General features: G+C 60.1%; 1 protein-coding gene and 1 pseudogene across 1 annotated transcript in view; both read left to right on the top strand.

The window, feature by feature from the left end:
* Positions 1–15019, top strand: part of LOC123351454 (guanylate-binding protein 1-like) — a 292158-nt gene that overhangs the window by 111159 nt on the left and 165980 nt on the right. The window contains exon 11 of the mRNA XM_044990811.1: positions 2596–2729. Coding sequence (XP_044846746.1) covers positions 2596–2729 — 134 coding nt within the window. The remainder of the gene's footprint in view (positions 1–2595; positions 2730–15019) is intronic.
* Positions 1313–15019, top strand: part of LOC123351459 — a 40659-nt pseudogene continuing 26952 nt past the window's right edge.

A 15019-nucleotide genomic window follows, 5' to 3' on the forward strand; every position in this document is an offset into this window, starting at 1 on the left:
AGGAGCCAACCCCAAGCTCCTGAGGTGGAGCCTGCTCCTGCAGGACTATGACATGGACGTGGTCCACGTGAAGGGAAGTGCCAACCTGATAGCGGACGCGCTGTCCCGGAGAGGGGGCCCCGAACTTCCCCAGGTCACTGGGCAGTGACCCCACTCAGTTCAGTCTCGGAGCGGGGAGAGGTGTGGTGGAGCAGGGACTGTCTGTGTGGGGGATGGGAGAGCCGGGGAGGATTTTAGGTGAGACACAGGTATTCAGCCTGTAACATGAGCTAGGCCTGGGGGAGGGGAGATTGACACCTCTGCCCGGGAGCTGGACAAAAGAAAAGGAGCTGAGTGGAGGGGGGGGGGGGTCAGTCTTCGGTTTTGGGACCGGGGTGGTGGGTTCGCAGGGGAACCTGTGCTGGAATCCAGACACCCTGAACCCCCAGAGAGGCCAGATTGAGGGGTCCTGGCTCTGAACACGAGCTCTGCTGTATCCTGTGTTCCTGTTGTCCAATAAACCTTCTGCTTTACTGGCTGGCTGAGAGTCACTGTGAGTCCCAGGAAGAGGGGTGCAGAGCCTGACTCCCCCACACTCTGTGACACCTCAGCAGCCAACTGTCCACAGGGTGCATTCATCCCACCGCTGCCACCAGCTGTCATGGAGTCCCAGGCTCGATGCTCTGAAGCCACTCCACCCAGCAGAGCAGCAGCCAGCGCTGCCCAGCCCTCGGTGCCGGAGCCCAAGGTCAGTTGGGGGCAGCCCCAGGGACTGGGGGGAAGCGGCTGCAGGGGGGAGGGGCTGTTCCTGGTTCCAGCTCGGCTTAGAGAGAGCTGGGGAATATGGGGACGGGCGGGGGCAACTCATGTCACACATGGAGCCACTTACAGGCATTGCACATTGTGGCTAGGTGGGAGCTGGCATCCCCAAGAGCTGAAAGGACCGATGTCCCATTCCCTGCCTCCCTGAGGCTCCAGTCCAATCCCTCCCCCCCTACCCCCCCCCACACCTCCCCATAGCTGGTGCCCCCTAGAGGGGAAAGGTGCTGAGCGGCTCTGCAGGTGTTACGGGGGAGGATCCAGCTGCGCTCTCTTGCTCTCTGTGATGTATCTGACTCCTGCTGCTTCGACCCGCCCCACTGGCCCAGCCCCCTCCTGGCTGCCTTTGGGGGGGAGGCAGAAACAGCCCCCTCCATGCCCCCCTGCTCCCAGCCTCACTCCGCCCTGCCGCCCCCAGGGTGCCCCCGGCACGGCACAGCCAGGCGCCATGGAGGAGCCGATGTGCCTGATCGAGAACAGCCCGGACGGGGAGCTGCAGCTGAACCAAGCAGCCCTGGCCCTGCTCCAGAGCGTCCGCCAGCCCGTGGTGGTGGTGGCCATCGCCGGGCTGTACCGCACCGGCAAGTCCTACCTCCTGAACCGACTGGCCGGCAAGGACCGGGGAGGTGAGCGCTGGGGAGGTGCTCGGCCCAGCAGGGACACGGGGTGGATGGGACCTAGGGCTGATCCAGAGGGAGGGAGCAGGCAGGATGCCAGCCTAGATGGGCCCGTGGGGCTGATCCAGGGGGCAGGGAGGGGGCAGGATGCTGGGGAAGATGGGCCAATGGGACTGATCTGGGGTAGTGGTGAAGGGTTGACAGAGGTCACAGGTCAGAGCCAGCCAATTAGTCCCACTTTTCCCTCTCTCCTCCTAGTTCTGGAGAGGTCTAGTGATCGGGAGTGGGGAGGGGGGGCAGGGACCAGGACTCCAGGGTTCTATCCCCAGCTGTGGAAGGGGAGTGAGGTCTAGTTGTTCGTGAAGAAGGCAGGGCCGCCCAGAGGATTCCGGGGGCCCGGGGTCTTCGGCGGCGGCGGGGCCCTTCCGTTCCGGGACCCGCCGCCAAAGTGCCCCGAAGACCCGCAGCGGGAGCCCCCCCCCGCCGAATTACCGCCAAAGCGCAGCCCGGTCTTCGGCGGTAATTCGGTGGGGGGGGGGTCCCTGCCACGGGCCTTCGGGGCACTTCGGCGGCAGGTCCCAGAACAGAAGGGGCCCCCCGCCGCCGAAGACTGGGCTGCGCTGCGGCGGCGGCGGCGGGTCCCGCTTCCCCCGCCCCGGCCCCAGCCTCAGCCTCAGCCTCTTACCCGAGCGCGTCTCTGACGGGGCCTGGGCTCCGACCCGCTCAGAGCCGCGTGGGGAGGGGGCGGGGCTGGGAGCTCCACGCCGAGCGGAGGCAGCTGGCCCGCCCCCTCCCCACGCCGCTCTGAGCGGGGCGGGGCTCAGGCCCCGTTGGAGCTCCCAGCCCCGCCCCCTGACCACGCGGCTCGGATCGGGGCGGGGCTCAGGCCCCGTTGGAGCTCCCAGCCCCGACCCCTCACCACGCGGCTCGGATCGGGGCGGGGCTCAGGGGCTCGGCCGGAGACTCGGCGCTTGATGCGCTGAGGCTCCAGGAGAGGGGCGGAGGCAGGAGCCTCCGCTCTTCTCTTGGGGGCCCCTGCGGAGCCCGGGGCCCGGGGCAAATTGCCCCCTTTGCCCCCCCCCTCTGGGCGGCCCTGGAAGAAGGAGGTGGTGGGCAGGGATCCAGGACTCCTGGGTCCACTCGCTCTGCGTCTGTCCCAGCTCCACCCCTCTCTCCCCAGGGTTCTCGCTGGGCTCCACCATCCAGTCTCACACCAAGGGCATCTGGATGTGGTGCCTGCCCCACCCCCACCCCCGCCGGGCCGGCCAGACCCTGGTGCTGCTGGACACCGAGGGGCTGGGCGACGTGGAGAAGGTGAGTGGGGGGCAATGGAAGGAGCTGGGTCTCAGCTCCAGGATTCCAGGGAGAAGAGAAGGCGTCCTGGGGGGACCAAGAACCCATGGATGTGGGGAGAGGTGCTGGGCCTGGAGGTTGGGGGCCCAGGGGTCACCATTGGTCAGTCTCCCCTGCCTCATATCTCCCCTAACCTGCCCCTCTGCAGTGGGGTCTGGTGGGCCGTGCTACCTCCTGTGACCTACAGGGGGAGCTCCAGGTCCTTGTCCCATATCCCCGCCGTCCCCCTCCTCTACAGTGGGGTATGACACTGATGCCCTGCGATTCCCCTCGCAGGGTGATACGAAGAACGACACGTGGATCTTCGCGCTGGCCGTGCTGCTCAGCAGCACCCTGGTCTACAACAGCATGGGCACCATCAACCAGTATGCCATGGAGAAGTTGCAGTATCCTGCTCCTGCTGGGAGGAACCCAGGAGTCCAGGGGGTGGGGCAGCTGGGATTCCCCCCCATAACCGGGTAGCACCTGTCGCACCCTGATGGGAGAAGGGGTCTGGGATGGGTCAGTGCCAATTCTGCAGCCAGTGCTCCGCTTTGGGTGCTGTTCTCAGGGGCAGCGGGGTGAGGGCAGTGGGTGCTGGGATCAGGGCCCCCTTGCAGGGGGCACCGCATCTCCGGTTCCTTAGCCGGCCCCCAGCTACGTGACGGAGCTGACGGAGCGCATCAAGGTGAAGGCGGCAGGCGAGGGCGGCCGGCAGGAGGGGGAGGATTCGGCCGAGTTCGTGCGGTTCTTCCCGGCCTTCGTGTGGGCCGTGTGGGATTTCACGCTGCAGCTGGTGCTGGACGGGCAGGAGATCACCGAGGACGAGTACCTGGAGAACGCCCTGAAACGCAGACAAGGTGCCGACCGTGGGTGGGGACCGGGCTAGGTGGGCCGGGGGGCTGATTTGGGAGGCAGGGAGGGGGCGAGATACCAGGGTAGATGGGCTGTGGGTCTGAGGGGGGGGCTGGGGGTACCAGGCTGGCTGTGACCCTGGGGGTCTCTCCCAGGCCAGCCCGAGAAGCTGGATCTGCCCAAGAAGTACCTGCGCCAGTACTTCCCCTCCCGCAAGTGCTTCGTGTTCGACCGCCCGGCCCCGCGCCACGACCTGGCCCGGCTGGATGAGCTCCCCGAGGCAGCGCTGAGCCCCGACTTCCTGCAACAGGCGCAGCGTTTCTGCAGCCACGTCCACCAGCACGCGGGCACCAAAACCCTCCCGGGCGGCCACGTGGTGTCGGGCACCTGTGAGTGGGGAGCGGGGCGCGGCCCTCGGGGGGGGATCGGGGCATGTCCCTGGGGCCAGAGATGGGAGCATGTTCTGAGCGGGGCTGAGGACAGGGGATCACGGTGCAAGGAGAGGGACGGGAGCACATCCCAGGATCAGCGTATGTGCTGCAAGGGAAGGTCAGGTCTGGGGGTGCTGGCCACAGTCCGTATGGGCAGTCTGTGGGAGGGGCTGGATGGAGGGCGCTGACCCAGCCCCCCTCCAGCCTCTCTGGGCTCCCTGCCACTGACCCTGCCCCCTCCGGCCACGCTGGGCCCCCTGGCGCTGACCCTGCCCCTCCGGCCGCGCTGGGCCCCCTGGCGCTGACCCTGCCCCTCCGGCCGCGCTGGGCCCCCTGGCGCTGACCCTGCCCCTCCGGCCGCGCTGGGCCCCCTGGCGCTGACCCTGCCCCTCCGGCCGCGCTGGGCCCCCTGGCGCTGACCCTGCCCCTCCGGCCGCGCTGGGCCCCCTGGCGCTGACCCTGCCCCTCCGGCCGCGCTGGGCCCCCTGGCGCTGACCCTGCCCCTCCGGCCGCGCTGGGCCCCCTGGCGCTGACCCTGTCCCTCCGGCAGTGCTGGGCCCCCTGGCGCTGACCCTGCCCCTCCGGCCGCGCTGGGCCCCCTGGCGCTGACCCTGCCCCTCCGGCCGCGCTGGGCCCCCTGGCGCTGACCCTGCCCCTCCGGCAGTGCTGGGCCCCCTGGCGCTGACCCTGTCCCTCCGGCAGTGCTGGGGAACCTGGCGGTGACCCTGCCCCTCCGGCCGCGCTGGGCCCCCTGGCGCTGACCCTGCCCCTCCGGCAGTGCTGGGGAACCTGGCGGTGACCTACGTGGACGCCATCCGCAGCGGGGCGGTGCCCTGCATGGAGAGCGCGGTGCTGGCCCTGGCGCAGATGGAGAACTCGGCGGCGGTGGGGGAGGCCGTGGCTGCCTACGAGGAGCAGCTGGGGCGGCGGGCGGCGCTGCCCACGCAGAGCGTGCAGGAGCTGCTGGAGCTGCACGCCCAGTGCGAGCGGGAGGCGCTGCGGGCGTTCATGGCGCGCGCCTTCAAGGACGAGGAGCAGCAATACCAGCGCCAGCTGAAGGTACCAGGGAATGGGGCACGAGGCCTTTCCCGTGTTGAGGGCGCTAGCCCCAGGGCAGGGAACTGGCTGGCTCTCTGGGGCAGGGAATGGGGCACAGGGACTTTCTCCTCCGATGTCCCGTCTCTCCGCAGGACGAGCTGGACTCCAAGCGCACTGAGCTCTGCCGCCGGAACGAGCAGGCGTCGTCGGACCGGTGCACGGCCGCGCTCTTGGAGCTGTCGCAGGAGCTGGAGGAGCGGGTCTGCGAGGAAAGCTACTCGGTGCCCGGGGGCTACCAGCGCCTCCTGGATGACCAGCGGGAGATGGTGGAGAAATACCAGCTGGTGCCAGGGAAAGGGATCATGGTGAATTGGCTGAATAGCATTAATTGGGGCTGGGAGCCAGGACTCCTGGGTTCTCTCCCCGGCTCTGGGAGGGGAGTGGGGGCTGCTGGTTAGAGCGGGGGGGGGCTGGGAGCCAGGACTCCTGGGTTCTCTCCCCGGCTCTGGGAGGGGAGTGGGGTCTGGTGGTTAGAGCAGGGGGTGGGCTGGGAGCCAGGACTCCTGGGTTGTGTCTCCGGCCGTGGCTCTGAGCTACACACACAGCCCGCGGGCGTCCTAGGGTTTGTGGTCCACGGGCACCCACTGTGGGTTTGTGGTCCGGGCTTGTCCCTTTCTGATGGGATGTGAGGGCAGCATGGAGACTCCTTCTGGTCTGGGGGCCCCTTGATCTGGGGGGGTGAGGCAGGTGCAGGCAGGTGCAGGGGGGATGGTGTGACAAACTGGGACTGTTCTTAATATGGTCTTTAAATGCTGAGAGGGGAGTGTTGGCCGGGGAAGGTTGCAGGGGAGTTTGGCTGGGACGGTCTGTATTGGGGATGGGAGACTGGCCTTGAGGGAAGATACCTGAGCACATAACATGAGAACCAGGACGGGGATTGGGACCAGGTGACACCTCTGCCTGGGAAACTGGACAAAGGCTGAGGGAGGAGCCGGGGGGCGGGGAGGCTGAGTGAGAGACACTGGAGGGAGTTACAGTTTTGGAGCTGGCTGGTGAAATGGAGGGGAGCCCAGACAGGGCTCTGACCCCCCAATGGGGCTATGGTGCTCCTGGGATCCCAAGATGGACCTACTTGGGGAGGATCCTGTTGTCTATACCTGCAAGACCTGTCCTGGACTGTGTTCCTGTTGTTTAAATAAACCTTCTGTGTTACTGGCTGGCTGAGAGTCCTGGAGAATCGCAGGAAGCCGGGGGTGCAGGGCCCCGTCTCCCCCACACTCCATGACAGATGGGCTGTGGGCCCCGTGATTGGTGGGAGGGGCAGTTGCATGTGGGAGGGTCTGCAAACCCCTCAATCTGTGGGGCGGGTGGGGGTGGTGGAACAAGTGGGAAGGTCTGTGGGCCCCAGCTCACCCCCTTTCTCCCCGGTGCCCCCAGGCGGCCGAGGTGCTGCAGCAGTTTCTGAAGTCCAAGGAGACGGTGGCCCAGGCCGTCCTGCAGATGGACCAGAGCCTCACGGACAGACAGAGGGAGATTGAAGGTGACTGTGTAGTCCTGTGACCCCCACAGACCCAGTGACCCCTGGCCTGTACGGCTCCATAGATCCTGTGACTCCTGGACCCCACAGATACCAGGGCTCTGCAGGATAGGGGCTCTGTGGCTTCACAGGCCCTGTGACTCCAGGGATCCAGAAATAAGGTGATCCCAGCCCCCCATAGATACAGTTATCACAGGGCCCCATAGATGCTGTGATCCCAGGGCCCCATACATCAAGTGCTCCATGGACACAGTGACCCCAAGCCTGGTGACCCCAGAGCCCCACAGACCCGGTAACCCCAGTGCCCCATAGAGCTAGTGCCCCATAGATGTTGTGACCCAAGCCAGGACTCTAGCACCCCGAGCCCCTGGCCCTGACTATGTGCCCCCCCCCCCCCCAGTGGAGCGGGCGCGGGCCGAGGCGGCCGAGCGGGAGGCCCAGCTGAGCCAGGAGCTGCAGGCCAGGACGGAGCAGCTGCTGCAGGACCAGGAGCGCAGCCACCAGGAGCACGTCCAGCAGCTGACGGCCAAGATGGAGGAGGACAGGAAGAAGCTGCTGGCTGAGCAGGAGACAGCGCTGGCCCTGAAACTGCAGGTACCCGCCCCGGGACCCCGGCGAGCTGAGACTGAGCTACCTAGGGTGGGGAGGGTGGGAGCCAGGACTCCTGGGTTCTATCCCTGGGTCTAGGTGGGGAGTGGGGTCTAATGGTTAGAGCAGGGGTGGCACTAGAAGCCAGGACTCCTGGGTTCTAGCCCAGCTCTGCTTCCCCACCCCAGATCGCCATGGCTCTGTGTCGGTGGCACTAACCCTCGGCTTTGTCCCCCAGGAGCAGAAGCAGCTGCTGTCTGAGGGGTTCAAGAAGGAGATGGCGGAGTTGGAGCAGGAAATTCAGAGTCTGAAGGCGAAGATGAACGAGTCCTCCAGCTGCCCCATCTTGTAGCCAATTAGTCCATTTATCATGTGCTATTTTGTGTATAATCACTGCTTGCTAAATAGATTTAAACTCTAGGATTATGGAAGTATCAGACTGACAAGTCGTGAGGGTGCTGAGTGTGTATTCAGTATATAAGTAAAGTCTGGCTGAAACGCGAGGCCTGTAGGCTGAGACCTGTACGATTTTAGCTTAGCCAGACTAGGCCATAGGCTTAAGAATGCTTGATGTGAGTGGGTGACTAGGAATAACCCTATGCCCACAGGACACAGGGTTACTGCGTAGGATGTGCCAGTCGGCGAGGCTACAGAAAAGTGAATTGCAATAAACTGCAAATGGATTGTCTGAGACCAAGGGATACTGATTGTAAGATCTTGAAATGTCGGTTCTGAGCGCAGGGTACAAAAAGGCTAATTACAATAAGAAGAACTACAAACAACCTGTGAAAAATGGGGCACCCTTTTATTCATGGGGTGTGAAAGTATAGCTGAGGGAAAGAAGGCTGACACCTTCATGCATATGCATAAGGTGTTGGGTGTAGTCAAAATTATCATATAAAAGAGGGTTCCCTGGTTGGGTAAGAGTAAAATAACCCTAAGGTGTTACCTGTACGGTCTGGGGCACTCACCTTTACCCAGTTCCTACGGCTCAAGGCGCAACCCGGTTGATTTAGGCACGCCCACCCTTTCCCAAATCCTAGGTCTGGGGGTGAAATGCATCGAACCCTCAGCCAATTCTTGGGGCTCAGGGCGTACTCTTCTGTGGGTCTGCAGGAGCTTTTCCCAGTGAAAGAGCCTCAGACAGTAATATCCTTAACCTCTATTTATTAACAGTTACCAAAACAGAAAGCACACGCTAAGGATACAATGCTCACCACACCCAATAAGGGAGATGAACTTTTCCTAGTGGCCAGTCAGGATCAGGTCGTTTGGACACTTCAGCTTCTGCACAATATAGTTTTATATAGTGAGACTTGAGTCCAGTCATTTTACTAAGGTGTCACAAAACACATTTCTGACCAATCCTAACATGTTGTAAAAGAAGTTTCAGAGGGGCAGCCGTGTTAGTCTGTTTCAGCAAAACCAAGGAGGAGTCCTGTGGCACCTTAGAGACAAACAAATTTATTTGGGCATAAACTTTCGTGGGCTGGAGCCCACTTTGTCAGATTCTTTAGCCAACCATACCCCACCACCTTAGTTGATTTAAAGCTTGCAAAACTAGTGATGCAACAGACTGAAACAATCAAAGAATCAGACAGAAACCATACTGACAAACAATAGAGAAGTAGGGACCATAAAGGCAGAACAACAGAAGTATAGATTTCACAGTCACAGCTGTTGATAAGTGACTCCTGGCCAGACAGACGCTATCAGAGAAAGTTTTCTTTAAACATCTTAAGATCTGTTTCTTTATCTGGTGGTGGTGGGTACTATCAGGACAGGAGCGTCTTCTTACCAGCCTGATATTACATTATTTAAGTGTAACTGTGCGGCTGTGACTTTCTGCTTTTAGCTCATGGCTGCTGCTGTCCTCATGTGGCTGCAGGATTTCTATATGCGTGAGTAACGGTAACTTTACTTATTGCTCTAATAAAACTTGTCGTACAAATAAGACTTTGCCCTTGTGATTGTGTCTGTGGTCATTCTCCCTGGACTTCGTGTGTTCCTAGAGCCTCCAGATCTGAAAAAAGTACCAGAGGAAATTTCACTTTGTTCAGCTTGAAACTGTAGCAACTGGAGCCCAACCCATGTGGTATAACACAACATCACTACGTTCACTTTAAATAAAATAAAAGGTCATGATTTGCTGAGGACGGAGACTCAGATGGACTCGGGGGCAGGGGGCAAGGCTGGGCTGGCTTCCCTCCCACCAGCCTATCTGAGATGTAGTCGTCAGCTATCCCTGGATACGAGAATGATGTCTGCCAGGGGGAAAGTCATTGATGAGCCTCAAGATGGCGGAGGAGTCCAATTCGTGCGCTACGGCTTTGTCGTTATATGTGACAACTGGTTGCTTGCAGAGAGACCAGGATCTTAGTTTCCATCCGCACATCTCTCTCAATAACGACACGACAGAGCAACTTTCCGAAGGGTGCACTGGCACAGCGGATCCTATGTTCGATCTACACATCAAGATTGGCTGTCTGGGAGGGGTGGCTACCAAGGTAAGGGAAACGCTCAACGTTTTCCAGGGGTTCACCACTGATGACAATTTGTGGGAGAAGGGGGGCAGTGTGTGCTGGGGCAGGAGGAGCACCTTAGTCTTCCCCATACCAAGGGAATGTCCTGGGCTATGACATGCTTCTGCAGAAGTGGGTTCCAGCCCACGAAAGCTCATGCCCAAATAAATATGTTAGTCTTTAAGGTGCCAGAGGACTCCTCGTTGTTTTTGCTGAAACAGCCTAACACGGCTGCCCCTCTGACACTGGGCTATGATCGGTGCCTGAGAAAAGATCTAGGGTGGATTGCAAGTTAGCCTTGGTGTGCGTGAGGCCAGCACTGTCATCAGCATACTGAAGGTCACTAATAACAGTCCTGGTGACTGTAGTTTTAGAATGAAGACACCGCAGATTGAAGAGCTGGCCATCCACGTGCTACTCAATCCCAGTTCCAGAACTAAGGTGGACACGAATAAGAATCAAGATTAGAGCAGCAGAGAGGGAGAAAAGGGTTGGGGCAGAAACAGAGCCCAGCTTAACATTAGTATGGATGGTGAATGGGTCTGTCTCCAACCAATTACAGAGGATGGAGGCAGTCATTCCATCATGCAGTAGCCTGAGAACATGAATGCACTTCAGTGGATAACCGAACCTAGACAGCACCTTCCATAAAGCTTCACAACTGATGGAATCAAAGGCCCTCATTAGGTCAATAAATGCCATAAACAACAGCTGGTGTGGCTGTAACAAGGAGGTGCTCTAGTGGGACACAGCTGAGAGCAGCTAAATCAGGACAAACTGCTTAGAGCAGGGCGGTCACAGCCAAGTATCCCAGTGCCTCGCAATAGTTCTATGAGTCAGGCCCTGAGTCAGGGCAGGAAAGAAAACAAACAGTCAGGAGCTCAGGCCCTCAGGCAGGGGCTGAGCAAGGAGTTCAATAGAAGCTGAGGTGAAAGTAAACCGGTCCGGTCCGGTACAGTGTACTGGCAAGGGCCAGTAAGCCGTGCTGGACCGCATTGACTTCCACGGCGGGGATTGAAAGGACTCAGAGCTCCCCGCGCCTGTGGGCAGTCCAGAGCCCTTTGAATCCCGGCCGTGGCTCCGGCGCCCGGGCCGGGGCTGGGATTTAAAGGGCTCTGAGCTCCCCACAGCTGCAGGCAGCCCAGAGCCCTTTAAATCTGTCCACGGCTCTGGCGGCTGGGCTGGGGTGGGGATTTCAAGGGCTCAGAGCTCCCCGTGGCTGCGGGCAGCCCAGAGCCCTTTCAATCCCGGCATCGGCTCCGGCGGCTAGGGTGTCCCCACTCCGGGGTACCCTCTCTGCACTGGGCACCTCCCTGACCCACTGATTATTCCGTACAGTTTAAAGCAAATACCAGCTTGTTGCCGGCACAGAGGCCCGAGGACAGCAACATCGGGGGTTCGTTGCCCGGTGTGCTTCGCTCCAATAAACACACCAAGGTGGAGAAGCAGACAAAGTTTATTTGAGATCTCAAAGCGGTGCCAGGAGACAGACACGTCTCAAATCAAGCACCCCCTACAAGCAGATTTTCTCTTTTTATACATAACTTTAGCTAAGCTGTCTCTAATACCCCCCACTACTCCCCCTTCTCCCCCCTTACATTCCCATGCAGCAGATACATTATGCAGTGGCAATTACACATTCCATTCTCTGTTGCTGGCCTGTTAGGTCGATTAGAGTTTAAACATGGAAGCACTTTGGGCAAGCATAGAATAACTTTGGTTCATTCAGGCCTGGTACAGGAAGACTTCATTGACACTGTGGTTTTCCACCCTCCTGAGTTACCTAGAGTCATGCCTAGTGATTCGGTATGTGGGAGCCCACACCCCCCTAACTGGTCCATATGCTTGGAAGGAGCACTGTGAATGTCCACACTTTCATCCAGAAAGTGTCCCAGTATGTCTCCATGACCACAGATCAGATGGTTCCTGATGTGTCTGTAAGGGCAGTGGGCCTAGTCTGGTGCTCAAGATCACTCCGAATGGCCATCAGCTGGTCATTCAGGAAATCCTGAATTTCTAAACATACTAGATCCCACTGCAATGCCTTCCCAGCCTCAGTGATATCCAATACCATCTCTGTCAGTAACTTCTGGGTCATAGAACTAAGGGTGGAAATGACATGTAACTCACCAGCTCCAGCCTGTACTTGGGTTAGTTGAGCTCCAGAAATAAGGCTAGTGGCCTTTTCTAGTTGGCCCAATTTCTTATCATGTTCTTGGGCTTTTAAGAATATTCCAAATGGCTGCTGCACTATTGGCCCCAGCCCACAGGGATCTGGTCAGGTCCCTCTTCTTCCAGGGGAAATAACCCAGGCTCTCTGTTGTGCTAATTTAATGGCAGCCCCTTGTGAGCAATTTGGGTATGTAGAAGTGATCTGGAAACTGGATAAGGGCAATGCCATTTAAAATCCAATTAGGGAGGGCAATACATGCTGAAGGATTTATCCAGAACACAGGGCGCAGCCTGTAGAATAAACCCCAAAATCCAATCAATACCACATTCCCAAGCAGGGGTCCCACAAATTTTTTCCTGCCAGTGTATAATTCTTTGTTTCTTCACCAGGGTCAGTTCTTAATGTCCTTTCTGGTCAGGAATTCCTGGACTTTGGCAATGTCAGTGGAGTGAGTGTTTCATCTTTTTTCCCCGAAACAGTCGTGGTTCAGCACCCTACAGGGGAGAGGTTACCAGCACATCACCCTGTAATGGTTTTGCTTTTTCTAGAAAAGTTTAAAGGCACAGTAGGTCTGTCAGTGGACAAGGGAGAGGTTAACTAGCATTTCACCTTGTCCTTTTTCCCTGCTGTCCAGAAGGCACAGTAGAACTAGAAGAAGGAATAGGCTAATTATCAGTAGGAGAATTCTCCTGAGGTGGAGGGGTCTTTTTGCAGTGAGAATCATGGGTCCAGGCAGTCAGTCTTTGGCACTTCACAGCGGTGTTGGTAGTCAGCAGGACTTAATAAGGGCCATTCCAGCATGGAGCCAAAGCAGTCTTTCACTGGTGGACTGTAACAGGTCAGACTCACCCCTGCAGCGCCTCCTACTGGTGACTCTGGGAATTAGCTCTGTTCCAGCCCGGAGCGCCCTCTGCAGGCCGGTGATCCACCTGTTTACTATTGGCCCCGTGTCCCTCCCAGGACCCTGGTGCCTCTTTAATCTGTAACTGGGTTTCCCCCTCCCCCAGGGAACCCCCACCTTCTATCCCCACCTTGCCTCAGTGTATGGCTACTGCCAGTCATTGTCTAGCCCCACACCCTGGGGCAGGCTGCAGTCTCAGCCAACTCATCCCTGGCAAGTAGGGTTTGGACCTGCTGCTTTGTCCTACCCCTGGGCTGCCCTCTGCAACCCACAGTACCTTTGGCCTATAGCTAGGCCGCAGCCTGGGGCTTTCCAGGCTGGAGCTCCCCAGCTCCTCAGCCTTTCCCCAGCCCTGCTCCACTCAGGTACCTTCTCTCTAGTTTCCAGCAGCCAGGCCCATCACCCTCTGAAGGCAGAGAGAGACTGCCTGGGCTCCTGGCTCATAGCCTTTTATAGGGGCCAGCTGTGGCCTGATTGGGGTGTGGCCCAGCTGCGGCTACTTCCCCAATCAGCCCAGCTTGAGAGCAGCAGCTCTCAAGCCCTGCCAAGCTGCTTTCAAACCCCTCAAACCCCCGTGCCTGGCCACGAGGAGCCACCCACTGAGAGTCCAGCTCTTGCGGCCCAGGGTCCCATCTCTGTCCCTCCCCCCGCCCCTGCTCCTGACCCCAGCCCTGCCCTTACTCCCAGCCCCATCCCTGCCCCCTCCACCTCCCACGATGTTATTGCCACCCCTGGAGCTGTCTCCTTCCCTTTCCCAGAGGATGACTCCCAGGGAGCGGCCTTTGAGTTCCACAGTCCCGACCCACTAGGGGCTGCGCTTTTCCCTCCGCCGCCCCCCACTGAGCCGGGGTCCGCCCCTTGCTTACCCGTCCCAGTAGGCCACAGGGCTGCGCCAGAGTCCCCACCCCCCCATACGCTGAGAGAGGAGTTGCGGGAGTTCCTGGAGGATGTCCGGGGCTCCTGCAACAAGATCCCGCTTGCTCTCCAGCGCTGGGGGGACTTCCACAAGATCCTCCTAGCCACGAGGGCCCTCATGGGGGAGGGAAAGCGGACCGGGAAGCAGGGTGCCGCGGCTTACCATCGGGTGCGCAAATTCCGTGACTCCTTGCTCACCTTCGGGGTGGGCCACGGCTTGCTGCACGGCCCAACGGGGGCCGTGAGCGCCCCTGCCAGCGAGGATCCCCCCCAGCCCTCCTCATGGCACTCGTCACCTTTGCCACACTGAACACCCGGAGCTGTAGGGTGGGCTTCTGCAGGAGCCAGGTGCTCTCCTTCCTTCGGGAGGGGGGGTACTCTGTGGTGTTCCTGCAGGAGACCCACACGGATCCAGCCGCCGAAGCTAGCTGGCGGCTGGAGTGGGGGGACGGGGTCTACTTCAGCCATCTCAGACCCGTCGGGCTGGAGTGGCCACCCTGTTCTCCCCCGACCTGCGGCCTGACGTGCTGGGAGTCGCCGAGGCTGTGCCGGGCCGCCTGCTGCACCTCCGGGTCCGCATGGAGGGGCTCATGGTCAACCTCGTCAACGTCTATGCCCCGACATCGGCCCCGGAACGGCTGCAGTTCTATCAGCAGGCGTCCGCCTTCCTCGGCTCCTTGGATCCTCGCGAGTGCCTGGTCCTGGGCGGGGACTTCAACACCGTCCTAGAGGAGCGGGACCGCTCGGGGACCGAGCAGAGTCTGGCCGCCGCGGACATCCTCCGGGAGATTGTCACCCATCACTCCCTGGTGGACGTCTGGCACGACCACCACCCGGACGATGCCTCCACGTTCACCTATGTCTGGGTGGAAGCCCATCGGTCGTGCCGCTCCCGGTTGGACCGGATCTATCTGTCCCGGTTCCATCTCTCACGGGCCCAGTCCTCCAGCATCCGGCCGGCCCCTTTTTCGGACCACCACCTCGCCACCGTGACGGCCTCTCTCTGTGCGGAGAGGCCGGGGCCGGCCTATTGGCACTTTAACAACAGCTTGCTGAAGGATGGGGGCTTCGTGGCGTCCTTCCGGGAGTTCTGGCTGGCCTGGCTAGGGCAGCAGCGTGCCTTTCCCTCGGCACGGTGGTGGTGGGATGTGGGGAAGGTGCGCGCCCGGCTCTTCTGCCGTGACTACACCCGGGGTGCCAGCCGACGGAGGGATGCGGCGATAGGGCAGTTGGAGCGGGAGGTCTTAGAGCTGGAGAGGAATCCGGCCACCAGCCCCGAGGATCCATCCCTTTGCGGGGCATGCCGGGAGAA

This window comes from Mauremys mutica, chromosome 17, assembly GCF_020497125.1.
Source record: "Mauremys mutica isolate MM-2020 ecotype Southern chromosome 17, ASM2049712v1, whole genome shotgun sequence".
Lineage (NCBI taxonomy): Eukaryota > Metazoa > Chordata > Testudines > Geoemydidae > Mauremys > Mauremys mutica.